Source organism: Corythoichthys intestinalis, chromosome 9, assembly GCF_030265065.1.
Source record: "Corythoichthys intestinalis isolate RoL2023-P3 chromosome 9, ASM3026506v1, whole genome shotgun sequence".
Lineage (NCBI taxonomy): Eukaryota > Metazoa > Chordata > Actinopteri > Syngnathiformes > Syngnathidae > Corythoichthys > Corythoichthys intestinalis.
The window spans coordinates 59,309,799-59,326,623 of record NC_080403.1 but is presented as its reverse complement, the minus strand read 5'-3'; the positions used below and the strand labels follow the sequence as shown (position 1 = coordinate 59,326,623).

General features: G+C 41.7%; 1 protein-coding gene across 1 annotated transcript; it reads right to left on the bottom strand.

The window, feature by feature from the left end:
• Positions 1-85: 85 nt before the first annotated feature.
• LOC130921268 (leucine-rich repeat neuronal protein 2-like) lies at positions 86-13,440 on the bottom strand. Its single transcript, XM_057844944.1, has 2 exons — positions 13,182-13,440; positions 86-3,216 (listed from the first exon to the last, which is right to left on the bottom strand). The coding sequence occupies exon 2, from the start codon at positions 2,882-2,884 to the stop codon at positions 620-622; it is 2,265 nt and encodes a 754-aa protein (XP_057700927.1). The 5' UTR covers positions 2,885-3,216; positions 13,182-13,440; the 3' UTR covers positions 86-619.
• Between the last annotated feature and the right edge of the window lie 3,385 nt (positions 13,441-16,825).

Genomic DNA, 16,825 nt, shown 5'->3' with positions numbered 1-16,825 from the left:
GTAACTCTGGATCTGAGTCCTGCCTGGAGTCAAGTCCTGACAACAACTGATGAAAACAACTCATGTTCAATGGAACAGTAACAGCTCAATTAAAAAGATTTATTATATAATAGCTCAAAATAGAATTTGACACAATCACTTTGAGAATCCTTTTATGCTGAAAGAGGATATTGGATGTTAGGCAAGAAATGCTGTATAAGTACAGTTGTCCAAGATACTGAGCGCTAAGCATCGATCACTTTGACATACAAGAACAAAACAAGCAGTCCTTTTTTTTTTTTCAGACAGTAATACAGTACGGTTGAGTCTGTGAAACATTTAGACAGAAAATGTGATAAACATCCCGGAAACATGTCCCTGAACTGAATATAGTCTCCGTTATTTTCAGCCCAGCAGCCATAAACCGTATCTTTTGTCGACAGACGCACTCACTGACCGTTCGCTTCAGGCCCCGTTTGAAGCCACGTGCTTTGTGTTCAATAATTCCGATGTGTCTCAACACACAAACGATGCCAATTATATTTTCGGTACTTTGTATGAAACAAATACAAATCTTTACTGCTTCACTGGGAGTCTTCACAAAGGGACTTATAGTATTCATTTGTGTATTCGAATGATCTCAGCAGTCGTGATGGAAAAGATGTTTTTCAATTTGCTCATGCTTTTTCTCGTCGTTCCCTCCAATCTTCTGCACCACGATCAGAGCCTTATGACTTTTAACTTCTCGGAGATGAACTCTGTCCCATCTTTGGCCGGCCAGCAACATCAGTGCGAGCGCGAGGATCATCAGAAGTGTGGCCGCCAGCTCGGGGCCGAGCTGCGGGCCGGTTCCAGTCTTTGCCGCTCTCTTCGTTCGGAACGAGACGCAGCGAGGTCTCCCGCTTGCTTTGCCTTTCCTGTCGTTAGCCCCGCTGGTCCCCGAATGTAAACAAACCCTGTAAAATGTCTCCGCCTGCAGTTGGGTGAGGTTGAAACTGCGCGCGCCAGCGAGGACGCGCGTGGTGTACGCGGGTGCCTCCGGGCTCACGGCTTGCCAGGATAAACGAGCGGAGGGGTAATTGCGCCTATTCTGCCAAGACAATATCGCAAAGTGTTCTCCAGCCGCTATCATTTTTAGCTTTGTCTCAGCGCCGGGTGACCAATGTCCCTTTGGGTTATAAGCCACCGCCCTCTTCTTCGTCTTCTCCCTGCTTCGGACGGTCACAGTGACGCTGCGCGTATCTGCACCTAGAGCGTTCTCGGCGACGCAGGTGTACAGGCCAGCCTCTCTGGAGGTGACCTTTCTGATCTCCAGCGTTCCCTCAGGCAAGAGCCGGTAGCGTTTGGTGGAAGAATGGCCTTCTGCCCGGCTGGAAGCCGACGGGTAGGCGATTCTTTCCGCGGCGGTGAGAGAAGAACCTGATGGTCCATCCGATACGTTACGCGAAGCGGGTCCGAGTCTCGATCCCGAGGGAGTCACCCAGTAAAGTTGCGGCTGTGGATCTGCGAGAGCTCGACAGTGCAAAAGCAGCTTCCCTCCTTCTCTGACACCCACGTTGGAGGGAAGCGAAGCGGCGGGGATTGTCGGGAGGCAAGAGGTTGACATTTCCCTGGTCGACACTTCTCTCACCCTGCGAGCCTTTAGTTCCGGGGGTTCTGAGCACAACGTCGCCCGGGGTTGAATGAAGCGCACCGCCCGAGACGTTTGCCGCTCGCTGGTGGCATCCTGCGCGGCCCAGTGGAACGAGCAGTCGCAGCGTAGCGGGTTGGAGTGCAAGCTGACCTCCTGCAGTCTGGGCAGCGAGTTCATGGTGTGGCGGTGCAGAGTACTGAGGCAGTTTGAGTTGAGCATAAGACTTTCAAGCCTGCTCAGATTTGCGAAAGCCTCCGGGTGAATGAACGACAGTCGTGGGTTGTTGGTGATTTCCAATTTGGTGAGCTCCGGGAGGTTTTCTAGCGCCGCCCTCTCAATGGACATCAGTTCTTCCATGTTGTTCAGGCCCAGCTCCTTCAGATGACGCATGTCTCGCAAGTCTCCCGTCTTGATCACTTTAATTCGGTTCTTGTTAAGGTCTAGAAACTTTAACCCTTTTGCTCGCCGCAGAGCCCGAGAAGGAACCTTGCTCAGCAGGTTATCGTAGAAGGACAGGCTTTCCAGATCCTCCAACCCCACCAGAGCATTATCAGCCAAGCCTCTCAAACCCATGCCGCCGAGAACAAGGCTGCGAAGGGATCTCAAGGCGTAGAAGCCCTGTTCCGGCAAGGTCTCTACCGGGTTCCCCCCGAGCATGAGAACTTCTAGCTTCTGCAAATCTCCGAACCACCTGGGATCAATATTCCTGAGTCTGTTGTTATTAAGATGCAGGCGAAGCAGAGCGTTGAGACCGGCGAAGGCTCCGGGTGCTATCGAACGCAAATTATTATGGCTGAGAAAGAGCTCCTGTAAAGCCAGCAGTGAGGAGAAGGAGGTTTCTGGCAGATGGCTGAGTTGGTTCTCCTCCAGGTGGAGGGACAGTAGAGAGGGCAGAGACAAGTTTTGTGTAATCACCCTGACGCAGCCCAAGTCATTCTGCGAAAGGTCGAGATCGGTGAGGTTGGGGAGCCGGCGCAGCGCGACCGCGTCCATTTCCGATAGATTGTTCCCCTGAAGGTGCAAGGTGTGTGTGCTTAAGGGCAAGGGCGAGGGGACGCCGGTCAGTAACAGATCATTGCAGTCCACCGTCGGAGCTTCGTGGTAAACGGAGTCGGGCGAGAACCACGGCTTGATGTGACACACGCACCGCCCCGGGCAGGGGACGTGCCATGGCAGAGCTTGAGGCAGCGAGCCCAGCGCTCCTGGCACGCACACACTAACAAACGCACACAGGAGACACTGTGATCGGAGAAGCATCGACATTGGCCTCATAATCCTGAGGGGCCGCAGGTGCGGATCGGAGGCGATTTGAAAGATAGACGAGGACGTCGACTGTCAGGGTGTGCGCGGATGGCAGAAAACGGTTACGGTCGCTCTCACCGGGATGGAATTCTCAGGAATACGGGAAAGGATTATCATAACGACAGTGGCCTCACACACACAAAGAAATATTGAAATGTGTGTCTTCTGGCCAATACTACAGCGGCTGTCCTTAGGAACTCTCTTGATTGCGGTGGTGGATCATGATGACAGCCTTTTACGGGTTATTCCATCAATCTCACATCTTGGCGGCGGGCGGTGGACTCTCGGCTCATCGCTCACTCCTTTATCAAACACACACACAATAGGAGAAATAAACAGAGAGTTAGAGTGCGAATGGGAAAACTGGAAATAGCTGCAGTACATACTTCTTTTGCTCAACGATGACGACAACGAAAACATTTCATCGAAGAACATTTCTCATGACGAGACGATAACGAGCTAAATACACGTCTGGGATACTAAAACAATGAGACGAATGCCAGTTTTCACCTGACGAGACAAAAATGCGCCACAGTTTCTGTTATGTGCTCACCAATTTTTTATTGTATGTGTAGTTTGGGTTAGGGTTAACAGCATAGGTGAAAGTGGGCCAGAACGGTCAGGAACGCAGTTCCGGTATGAGATTCAGGGCCAAAATGCAGTTCTGGTACACGGTGCTTTGATTCCAAAAATATGACAGCAACTGTCAAAATGCTATGTTAAAAAAATGCTAAGCTGCCACACATGCATTTCATCTCCAAGAAGAAAACAATTTACCAACATCAGATTTACATACACAAGTGTTAACAACAAGCATAATAAAGTGCTTGTGTAGCATAATCCGTTTCCACCGATATTTATTATTGATTTTATTCCACGGACGGCATGGAGGTTTCCCCAGCTGCTGCAGTTATCTGAGTCTGACGATGGCGAATCACGTCAAAGTGCGAATGCAAAGCAAAATGCCTGGACTCATTTATCCGTTCAATTGGCTGACATACTGACGTGATCAGCAGAGATAGTTAGCTCTGATGGGTTGAAATGTGCATGTTTTCTGGTACAGCAAAAAAAAAAAAAAAAAAAAAAGGTTGTTGAATTGATGTGACAAAAAAAAGGGCAATGCAACATAAAGTGGATCAAATATTTAAGAGCAACAGAAGAGTTGAGGAGGCTTATTTTTCATATTTAGTTTTATTTGCTCTGATGGTGAGGTTCAGAACATCTTAGCTGTCAATGTGCACTTTGGACTTATATTTGTTCATTTATGTTAGGCTACTTATTCGTTTTCTTATGATTTAAAAAATTCAATGTTTGCGCGATCTTCAAAATATATTCCATTTCACTCTGCATAATATAAGTCATTTGTACTTATTTTTCTGAATGTATGTTACTTATACTGTATTATATCAACAACAACAAAAGTAAATGTTTACATTAACTTCAATTTTAATATACTGTATATCCCATGTTCTTAAGTAGTTGAAATTGAGATTTGGCATATAGTATGTGAGGAAATTAGGGAAAATAAAAATTAGGAGATGGGGGTTGGGGTTATTGCTGATTTTGTTAACTTTTATTTTGCAAATCATTGAAAAAATGCAATTTTGAATGAAAATCAGTTTTTGTATGTGTTATAGAAGTAACTGTGCCAGTGACCCCCCCCCAAAAAAAGAAAATAGATAAATAAATTAGGGCTGTCAAAATTATCGCGTTAACGCGCGGTAATTAATTTTTTAAATTAATCACGTTAAAATATTTGACGCAATTAACGCACATGTCCCGCTCAGACAGTATTCTGCCTTTTGGTAAGTTTTACAGCAAGGTTTTTTGTGCTGTCTAACAGCGAACTCTTGTGGTCGCTTTGCGACATGGTTTATTGCTTTCTTGCCAGTTCAATATGGCTGCACGACGTCTCGGGCTGACGCCTACGTTGTAATGTTGTGCTTATATGATCCTTGGACAAGACTTGTCCGTAAGTATGGTTGTTGTAAAGAATATACATATTATGTTAGTAAGCAAAATGTTCTATTTTTTGTATGAGACGGTTTTTGTTTATGTTTAGTGAACCTGTATAGCGTGCTAAGCTAACGTTGTTGCTAATGCAATGCTTGTGTACTTTTTTTTGTAGTTTCACTACGGTCTAAAGAGGACAGTGGTTTGAGGCCATTTTATTAATAAATCAGATGAAAAAGGAAGAAGTCTGATTATTAAGGCGTCGTTCACTAGCTGTCTAGCTTTGGAAAAAGTAGACACTTCGGAGTGAGGACAGCATAGACAGATTTAAATGACAGTAGAGTGAAATGCCCACTACAGTCCTTATGGACCGTATGTTGAATGTATATATCCATCTTGTGTCTTATCTTTCCATTCCAACAAATTATTTTACAGAATATATATATAATTTACAGAAAAATATGGCATATTTTATTGATGGTTTGAATTGCGATTAATTGCGATTAATTAATTTTTAAGCTGTAATTAACTCGATTAAAAATTTTAATCGATTGACAGCCCTCAAATAAATAAATAAATAAACTAAATTTCTAGCTCCGTGACGACCTACACGTCGGAGAGTTCCGGCAAGAAATTCTAGCCACTTTCACCCCTGGTTAACAGTGTTTGGTTTTATTACTCATGTGAACTGTGTCCTCGCCAGGATCAAGACTTGCTTGTTTAGAAACACATGGTAAGATTTGTTTTCTCACCTTGGCATGAGAGAATATACAACCCCTAGCAAAAAGTATGGAATCACCAGTCTAGGACAAGCACTCACTCAGACATTTTATTTTATGGAACAAACTCGGATATGGAGCTTGCAAGCCCAACTCTTTAGCATTCAGAAACATGAGAAGAAATGAATAAAAAACATTGTGGTGGTCAGTAAATGTTATTTTATAGAGCACGTGCAGGGAAATATACAATCACTCCATTCTGAGGAATAATATATGGAATCATGAGAAACAAACAAAGAAATAACAGTCAAAACACATCTCTAGTATTTAGTAGCACCACCTCTGGCTTTTTTGACAGCTTGCAGTCTGTAAGGCATGGACTTAAGTATTCTTCATCAATTTGGTTCCAACTCTCTTTGATTGTAGTTGCCAGATCATCCTTGCAGGTTGAAGCCTTGCTGTGGACCATTTTTTTCAATTTCCACCACAGGTTTTCAATAGGGTTGAGCTCTGGGCTATTTGCAGGCCATGAGATTGACTGGATGAGTCTTTCTCCAAGGAATGCTTTAACCCTTTATTGCCAAACGTATCACATTTGATACACCTAAAATTTCATGATTTTGAGACTAATTCAGAATTTCTTTTTGATTAAAAAAAAAAAAAAAAAAAGATACAGGATACAAGTAAACACATGCATCTGCAGGTTCCATGAGAAAATTAAACAGGATTTAGCAAGGGTTATAGATATTAGAGCGCTCATTACACATATTCATTTTGACTTTTCTTTTTGCAAATTTGAAAAAAAGGTTTCATTAGGATCTATTTTTTCAAATTTTGGGATTCTCTGATAATTCATGTTGCAGGTATTTAAGGGTTAAGAGTTTTAGCTCTGTGGCATGATGCATTGTCATCTTGGAAAATGACAAACATATTTTCAACTGAAGGGATAAGAAAGCTGTCTAAAATTTCAATGTAAACTTGTGCATTTATTGAAGATTTAACCGCAGCCATCTCCCCAGTGCCTTAGCCTGACATGCAGCACCATATCATCAAGGACTGAGGGAATTTGATGTTTTCATCAGGCAGTCATTTTTGTAAATCTCACTGGAACGGCACCTAACAAAAGTTACACCATCTTCACCTTGTCCAAAGAAGATTCTTGACTCATCACTGAAAATAACCTTCATTCAGTCATTCACAGTCCATGATTGCCTCTCCCTAGCCCATTGCAGTCTAGTTCTTTTCTGTTTAAGTGTTAATGACGGTTTCCTTTTAGCTTTCCTATATGAAAATCCCAGTTCCTTTAGGCGATTTTGCACAGTTCTGTCGCATACCTTGACTCCAGCTTCCTCCCATTTTTCTTCATTTGTCTTGTTGTACATCTTCTGTTTTCAAGACATATGGCCTTTAGTTGTTTGTCATGACGTCTGGATGTCTTTCTCGGTCTACCAGTATGCTCAACTTTAACAACCTTGCCATGCTGTTTGTACTTTGTCCAGCTGACTGTGAACAGCCCACAGCTTTGGCAGCCATAGGTGTAGCGTTACCTTCTTCAAGAAGTTTGATAATCCTCTCCTTGGTCTCAAGAGATCTCTCTTGTTGGAGCCATGATTCTTGTGAATTCAGCAGCCCTCCAAGGTATGATAACTGCACTCTTTAACTGCTGACTAACGAGCAGTTCTAATCTGAGGCAGAGGCCCAATTAAGGAAAGGAAATGACTGGGCGGGTCAGTATTTTCTTCAAAATGGAGTTATTCCATATTTTTTTCTTCAGAATGGAGTGATTCTATATTTATTTCCCTGCACTTGCTCTATAAAAGTAACATATACTGAGCACCGCAATGTTTTTTTTCCATTTCTTTTAGTATTTCTGAATGCTACAGAGTTTTGAACTAATTCATTATTTTTTTCAAGCCTTTAATCTGAGTTTGTTCTACATGATAAAATGTCTGCGTGAGTGTTCGTCCAAGACTGGCGATTCCATACTTTTTGCTAGTGGTTGTAAAATGTTGGTACAGATATATAGATAAATACTGTTGATAGATTTAGCCTTTAATGGTCTGTAAAGAGTGATCATCAAACACTAAATGTAACTCGTAGCCTTAGCATAGCATTTTGCATGGCGCGCGTTGTCTTAAGCTCCCGGACAACTTTTATTTTTTAACTACAGTTGGTGGTGTCCAAGTATGTTTCTTTCATTGACAATAATGATGTTCTATTTGTTTACATCCTGTTTTATTTTGGTGGGTTACTTTTGGTACTCTATTTGCACCTTGTCAGTCTTGTCTTGCCTTTTGCTTTAAGGGATCCACGGATAGAAAGACTTGTAGTTCTTAAAAGATACTCGTATTATGAGTTAAAGTAATTTAATATTAAAACCCCTCTTGATGTTTTCGTTTTAATAAAATTTGTAAAATTAGTTTAACTAGTAGGTAGCCATTGTTGTTGATGTCGCAGGGCGGTGACATCACTTGGTTACGCTGCCGGGCTTCCAGAGTATGACTCTAGAGACATAAAATACTAGGAACATTTATGAGCATGACAGCACTGTTGATAATTCACAAAACAAACAGCAAAAGCAAAATGAACTGGAAAGACTGGATGAGATGAGACCAGAGTTGGGGGGAAAACGGTGATTTGCCAAAATGTGTTACACTGGCGAAACGTTCTACAAGAGGCGAATTTGACACCCAAAGTACTACCGTGCGCTTTCAGCTTGTTTTGTTTAGTTGCATACAGACAGAACATACTAAAGAAAGAAAATATTTCAACATTCTAATATCAAATAAGGGTGGTTTAGATGCGTTACCTGACTAATGTGGTCAAGAGATCAACAACCTGCTTTAAAGCTACCACAAGAAAACAGACTGCTTAAAGGTATGAGAGGAAATCACATGCAAAAAGTATTGGAGGCAATGAAAAGGTAATAAAAGACTCATTAAAAACACAAATATTAAGTACTCGCCGCTTTTAACAGGTGTGTGCATGTGTTGGACGTCTCACCGCGTAGAAGGAATTGCAGAAGACCGGTGTTCAGCAATTCCTTCCAACGCGGCGAGACGTCCAATGCTCATTGCTCTTATTTTTCCCCCTTCTCTTTCTGTTTGCGAGCTATCATCATTAAACTATGAAAACCTATACATTTTTGGGTGGCTTTGGTGAAAGCAGACAGTTCTTTCATCTGTGTGATTTTGACAAAAATCTGATCACATTTGATGGGGATTTTATGCAGAAATGTGAGAAATTCCAAAAGGTTCAGATACTTTTTCATACCACTGTACGTTATCACCCCGAGCGTCCATTGCGGGCAAAAATCATGGCTCTAGATTTTTAAATTAATGGCAATATTTAAGTGTTTCTAATAACATATTTTAGTAAAAGAGAACAGTTGTGGCTTATTAGAGCCTCCCCTTAATCACCTGAGTGCCCATGAACACCTGTATATCGTTAGCCGTAGTCCTTATATTCCCCTCTTATTCCTTGTCTTGTGCTAGTGCGTCATTCTTGTCGGAGAAGCTGTAGGAAGCTAGAACTGTCTTCAAGTAATTTTTTTCTTGTCACGGTTTTGTTTCAAGTCTACATTTGTCGCTACTTGTTTTTTTTTGTTTTGGACTTTAAAGCTAGCCTCTGTCACATGCCAGGAAAAGAATACCGTCTTTGAAGCCTTCATCTCTCCATTCGTCTCGTGCATTTGAGCCCAACGCTCCACCTTGACACATGTACCTTTTCCCTGCTGAGTGCGTATTATCATCTCCAAGTTGGCTTTTTCCTTGTGTTGCTACAATTTGTGCTCATCTGTCCATGGTCATTCCAAATTGTTGGAATTCTTTTATCTCATTTTTTGGGGGATAAAAACTTTCTACAACAATTTTACATACAGAAAGCAGTTTGAGTGTGCGTCGACTAAAACTGTACGAAAACGAACACATCTTAAAACCACTAGAATATGACTATTTTCAATTCAGACGAAAATTCAAAGGGCTGCCAAAAACAAGAGTAGTAGAAGAGCAATGAGGACATGAATTGAATGATTTGAGTTATGCAAAGTGAGCATTGTATGAGAGTCAACATCATCTTGGAGCAGATCTTTCCTCCCGGGGTTCTTCTCACTCTTCCATCAGCCATTCACTTTCATCTGCACTCTCTCATCTTTCCACATGCAACCTGCTCAATAATGCATTTGCCATTTAATTTTGATGCCCCCTGTTTTGGTCGTTTGCTCTCAAGCGTCAACAATGTCAGTTTCAGGAAAGCAGAGCTGTGAAGTGAAGCATAGCTAAGAAGGTTCGGTAACTCCTACTGCTTGTAAAAAGCTTTGCAAATAAATCGCTCCATTTCTCGGCATCGCCCTCCTATCTTTCTCTTCTTTACCACGCCGCTACATGGTAGTGCATGGTTTACCGCCAGAAACGGCATGCTCTTATAATAATACGCTCAGAAAGTGAGTTGCCGTCACAATATTAGATGCGCTTGAACAATCTTCAGTAATCCAATGCAAAAACTACTGTATATTAAGAGGAAAAAACTTCATACCAAGGGAGACAGCGCTGTACCCGATCATCACATTTTGAACTGAAGCTATTTTCTAGTTTGTAATCAAGCTCATACAGAGGTATGAAAAAGTATCTGAACCTTTTGGAATGTCTCACATTTCTGCATAAAATCCCCATCAAATGTGATCTGATCTTTGTCAAAATCACACAGATGGCAAAACAGTGTCTGCTTGAACTAAAGCCACCCATACATTTATAGGTTTTCATATTTTAATGAGGATAGCATGCAAACAATGACAGAAGGGGGGATATAAGTAAATGAACCCTCTGCCCAAGGAGACTTCAACAGCAATTGAAACCCATTTTTACCAAACAATTTCAGTCAGGTGTGTGCCCAATCACTGATGAGTGCCTGAAAGCTGCCCTGCCCACTATAAAACACACACCTGGTAAGAATTGTATTGATGAGAAACATTGTCTGATGTGCATCATGGCTCGGTCAAAGAGCTGTCTGAATACCTGTGATCAAGGATTGTTGAGCAGCCGTCCACCAAAGATGACGCCAAAAGTTCAGCGCAGAATACTCAGAAAGGTAGAAAAGAACCCTAGAGTGTCTGCTAAAGACTGACAGAAATCACTGGCACAGTCTAATACAGTGGTGTCCAAACTATTCCACATAGGGCCGCAGTGGTGCTGGATTTCATTCCTACAAAACAAGACGACATCTTTTCACCAATCTGGTGTCTCACAAGTGTAATCAGTTGATTGCAGTCAGGTGCTGCTTGTTTTAGCACAAACTTCATTGGTTAAACTGTCTGTGCTCGATTGGTAGGAACAAAAACCAAGACCCACAGCGGCCCTCGCGGACAGGTTTGGACACCCATGGTCTAATATCTCTGTGCACACATCAACTAATGGCTAAGAATGAATGGTGTTCATGGGAGGACTGCACGGAGGAAGCCACTGCTGTTGTTGCTCGTTTCATGTTCGCAAAAAGGCACTTGGACACTCTACAGAAGTTTTGGCAAAATATTTTGTGGACTGGTGAAACCAAAGTGGAATTGTTTGGGGGGAACACACAACGTCATGTGTGGAGGAAAAATGGAACAGCTCACAAACATCAACCCCTCATCCCCACTGTGATGCATGATGGAGGGAGCATCATGATTTGGGGCTGTTTTGCTGCCTCAGGGCCTGGACAATTTGCCATCATTAATGGAAGAATGAACTCAAAAGTTTTGCAGGAAAACCTGAGGCCGTCTGTCATACAGTTGAAGCTAAAAAGAGGATGGATGCTGCAACAAGACAATGACCCAAAACACCGAGGTAAATCAACTTCAGAATGGTTTCAGAAGAACAAAATACACGTTTTGGGGTGACCAAGTCTAAGTCTTTAGCAGACACTCTAGAGTTCTTTTTTACCTCTATGAGTAGTCTGTGTTGAACTCTTGGTGTCATCTTTGGTGCCAGCCACTCCTTGGGAAAGAAGCAACAGTGCCAAATTTGTAGAAAACTTCTCTGACTGTCAATTGATGAACATCCAGACTTTTAGAAATGCTTTTGTATCCTTTCCCAGCATTATGCAAATCAACAATCCTTGATCACAGGTCTTCAGACAGCTCTTTTTTTTTTTTTTTTTTTAATCAGAGTACATCAGACAATGCTTCTCATCAAGACATTTCTTACCAGGTGTGTTTTATAGTGGGCAGGGCAGCTTTAAACCACTTGTCAGTGGGCACACACCTGACTTAAAGAGCAATTGAAACCAATTTTTACCAAACATTTTTAGTCTCCTTAGGCAGAAGGCTCACTTACTTACTTTTCCCCCTTCTATCATTGTTTGCATGTTATCCTCATTAAAATAAGAAAACCTATAAATGTATGGGTGGTTTTAGTTAAAGCAGACTTTGTTATTTCATCTGTGTGATTTCGACAAAGATCAGATCACAGTTGATGGTGATTTAACGCAGAAATGTGAGAAATTCCAAAAGGGTCAGATACTTTTTCATACCACTGTATTGCATTGCCTATGAATGGAGACATTTATCAACCAAATTGAATGAACTTGAATTATTTTGCTTAGTGAACTCCGTCCACCTGTCTCAGAAAGGCAAACTTTTAGTCACTGAGGAAATTCCCGTTATACACGACTTCATTTTAAAATTTGAAGGAATGTATGTGTGTGGAGAATGAACTTTCCTGATAAGTATTTCTAACATTTTATTTGTGTTGCCCAATGAGGTAGCAAATATAAAAGAAGCTGGTCTGCGTGACTGCAAGCTGGAGAACATGGATAGATGGATTTCTGTTCAAATTGAGAAATTTCTATTGATAATACACGTGTACAGGACTGCATTTCTTTGATTTAGTTTGGAATATTCAGCTATGCCCAGTCTGGTCTCTTAATCAATGATTGTCCTTGGTGATGAAAAATCTATAAAGTGTTTACAACATCAATTCAAATCATTTGATAAGTTCATACGGCAGCTCATGCATTTTGCAGAATCATCTCTTTACAAACCAGGATTGCTTTCCTTTCTTTGAAAATCTGACATGAAAGGACTGTTTCATGGTAAAGGCAACTGGTCTTTTTGACTGCTAAAGCATTAGCAGTCAAAATCTTTCACCAACAGCGTTTCATCTTTCCAAAATGGCAATGGTCAAATTTAGCACGTCCATTTTCACCTGTTAGCAATACGTTGAAGTGCGTTAGGGATTTCACTAAAGGAAAAAAATGGCCTTTTCAAGACAAGAATAACATCTCTGCTGTTCCAGCAAATTCAGGCATGTATTTTTGTTCCTATTGGTGACAAATGACTGCTTTTTGTCAAAAATATAAACACATGCATGTAATGAGTAAAATGATGATGTGCAAGGGGTGTGGGATGATTTGACAGACATGGAAGATCTGGATGTACTCTAAAAAAAAGCGAGAGAGGCGCATGATGATGCAGGCTGTTGCTGCAGGCACATGTCTGCACAAACTTATTTTGTTGATTTCCATTTGAAAAGCACTCAGATCGAGCGAGCATGCATGCATGCATGTGTCCACGGCTACATGTGTACACATCTGCGCTATCGCCGCATTTTCAGTTTTCATACCAGAGCAGGAAAAATCACTTCATGGCTCTGTTCAGCTCGGCTTCCCGCGTCGCTGAGGATGTTATTTCTTGTCGCCCTCTCGGCCACACAATTAAGATTCTTGAAATATCACGTCTCTGCTGCACCGGAGCTGGAGAGGACATTTGCCAAGTCTCTCTCTCTCTCTCTCTGCAGCAGAGCTTGTGTACCTCTCCTCTCCTCTCATCAGTCAGTCAGTCAGCCAGCCAGCCAGCCTCCTCTCTTCCATCTCCTGCCTCGCTTGCTCCCTCGTTCTCTTTTCCTCTGTCACATACTGATGGCAGTGGGGTACAGTGGCGGATGACAGGTTGTTCCCAAGTGTGTCATTTATGCATCTGGTTTGCTTAAAGAAAATTCAGGCCGATCTTACCTTCTTACCAAACAAATGTATGCCTCTGTTGACATTAATAATACAAGGCTGCCATTCTTTTGTGTATCCACTTGATGGGATGAACCCTTTAGGGTCGCTAAAGTAAACAGCTTTTGAAAAGTTGACACGATTTTTGGTCAATTAGAAAAAGTAAAATATTCATCGTTATATTATTTATCATTATTGTATTACATACAGTGGTACCTCTTTTTTAAAATCACACAGATGAAAAAACAGTGTGTGCTTTAACTAAAACCACCCACACATTTATAGGTTTTCATATGTTAATGAAGATAGTATGCAAACAATGACTGGGGGGGGGGAGATAAGGAAGTAAACCATCACATTTTAAAAATATTTTGCGAAACAATATTTTGGAAACAATAACTTCAACCAGACGCTTCAGATCCGTCTGGCACATACTTTCCCACAAAACTACTGCACTTCAGTCATATTCCTGGGATGTCTGGCATGAATCTCTGTCTTTAGGTCATGCCACAGCATCTCAATGGGGTTCAAGTCTGGACTTTGACTTGGCCACTCCAGAACGTGTAGTTTGGTTTCATGAAACCATTCCGAAGTTGATTAACTTCTGTTTTGGATCATTGTCTTGTTGCAGCATCCATCCTCTTTTTAGCTTCAACTGTCTGACAGACTGCCTCATATTTTCCTGCAAAACTTTTGAATTCATTCTTCCATTAATGATTTCAAGTTGTCCTGGCCATGAGGCAGCAAAACGGCCCCAAATCATGATGCTCCCTCCACCATGCTCCACAGTCGAGATGAGGTGTTGATGTTTGTGAGCTGTTCCATTTTTCCTCCAGCAACACCACCTGAACACCATTCTTTGCCATAGTTTTACATATAGTCGATGTTTGCTCAGAGATATTGGACTGGGCCATTGATTTCTGTAAGACACTCTAGGGTTCTTTTTTTTACCTCTCTGAATATTCCTCTTTGGTGGATGGCCACCTTTTGGGAGAGAAGCAATAGTGCCAAACTCTCCATTGGTAGACGACTTCTCTGACCGTCGATTGATGAACATCCAGACTTTTAGAGATAGTTTTGTATCCTTTCCCAGCTTTATACAAATCACCAATCCCTGATCGCAGGTCTTCAGACAGCTCCTTTAACCGAGCCATGATGCACATCAGACAATGCTTCTCATCAAGACATTTCTTACCAGGTGTGTGTTTTATAGTGGGCGGGGCAGATTTAAACCACTCATCAGTGATTGGACACACGTCTGACTTAAAATATTTGGTAAAAATGCTTTAAATTGCTCTTTAAGTCTCCTTAGTCAGATGGTTCACTTACTTATTTTTCCCACTTCTGTTTTTGTTTGCAAGCTATCTTCCTTAAAATATGAAAACCTAAAAATGTTTGGGTGGCTTTAGTAAAAGCAGACACTGTATTTTCATCTGTGTGATTTTGACAAAGCTCACGTTTGATTGGGATTTCATGTAGAAATGTGTAAATATCTGACTAAAATCCAACACAACCAACCTACAAGGGAGAGCAGAGAGAGATTTGCTGGGCACCCAGGCCTTTTAAGCAAATACCTAGCCTCTGCCACCAACAACAGGCAGGGGAGGCCCATGACACTTGTTAAAGAAATTTCAGGATGAGAAATGGAAAAATACAGCTTGGGCGGCTACTCGCAGCTACCAGTGATGACTGAACATAACATACTTATAGCTGCTCTGTCACTTGCCATTGCCGAGCATCTTCCTGGCATCCAATTGGCTAAAAGGGGCCTCTACTATGAGTGTATCCCAGCATCCTCTTCACTCGCCCCCTCGAGCCATGAGGTGTTCCGGCAGCTTTATGTGAGTGTTATTAACTTTTATTCTTTTTTTTCTTTCCATCATGCAATAATCTAAATGTAACATGTATTTGTCTCATGTTTTAATACATTTTTTAATGCTTTTTTTAAAAAAAGATTTATGTCTGAATTTTGGGAGGCTTGGAACAGATTAGGTAGGGCATTTAAATGGAAAACGCGTCTCTACTGACAGAATTTTCAGTTCACGAATACAGTAGTATGAAACATTGTGCCAGCTTTCGATTACCAGATAGCCGGGCGTATCGGGATATAAAATTTCAGACGCACCTTCTGATGATGATCCAGTTGTGGTTTATTACGATCCAGGCAGTCCCTCAAATCTCAATCATCATTTCAAAATTGCCGTTTGGGCTTCGTGACAAATGGAGGTCAACTGTTTGTGATTTACGGGACAATCGGAACCAAAGAGAACGCCTGGATCGCAATAAACCCCAACTAGATCATCATCAGAAGGTGCGTCTGAAATTTTATACCCCGATACGCCCGGCTATCTGGTAATCGAAAGCCGGCACAAACATGATGATCATAACTTTGTAAGGAAGTCATTCAAACTACTTAAAGTACCACAATGTAGAACCTTTAAAGAGCATACGACATGAGAAAAAAAGTCTTAAATGGCATTATTATGTGAATTAGAATCATATTTTGAGACGATTCGACTATATGCAACAATTTAGCAAAGCGCAGATGACAAGAAATTAGTCTTTTAATCTGCTGATTAGCCACGCCTACCATTATAGGGCTTTAGCGTCCCCAACAGGTGGATGACGTCGGCGGTAGACTGGGCTCATGGGTTTTACTATTCAGCCCATTGAGGGGGAATTATTCAGAACGAGGAAAACGCGACGAAGAGAGCCGCAAAACGTCATTGTTTCAGTCTCTCTACTCCAATATTTTTACAGGATATTCTTTTTATCCAAGTATTTATCCCCAATAGCTATATAAATGGCTTGAGAAGGACCAGTCGAGGGGGAACTATTCACAACGAGGAAAACGCGACGAAGAGAGCTGCAAAATGTCATTGTTTCTGTCTCTTTACTTCAATATTTTTTACAAGATATTCTTTTTATCCAAGTATTTTTCCCCAATTGCTAAATAAACGGCATGGTCATGACAAATAACAGTCTTGTGCTAAATGGAATATGAAATAATAAAAATGCATTTATTCAGGACGACATGGCAAAATGACTCCATAATGGTCAAAACTGTCGACTTCACCTTTACTGTCGCACCTCCCGAACGCTATTTTATGACACCTAAATCGGACACACTGTATGTCATTTCCCTTCCCCGGCTTCGGAGAATGTAAACAAACCAAAAGGCGTGACAGCTAGCCGACATGCTAACCCGAACCGAGTGATGTTTCAAAGTCTTCGAAATCACACATAACTCGCCTGGATTATTTGACAT

What these genes read in the sequence shown, in the direction of transcription:
- LOC130921268 (XM_057844944.1), bottom strand. Translation starts at nt 2,884, where the DNA reads ATGAGGCCAATGTCGATGCTTCTCCGATCACAGTGTCTCCTGTGTGCG.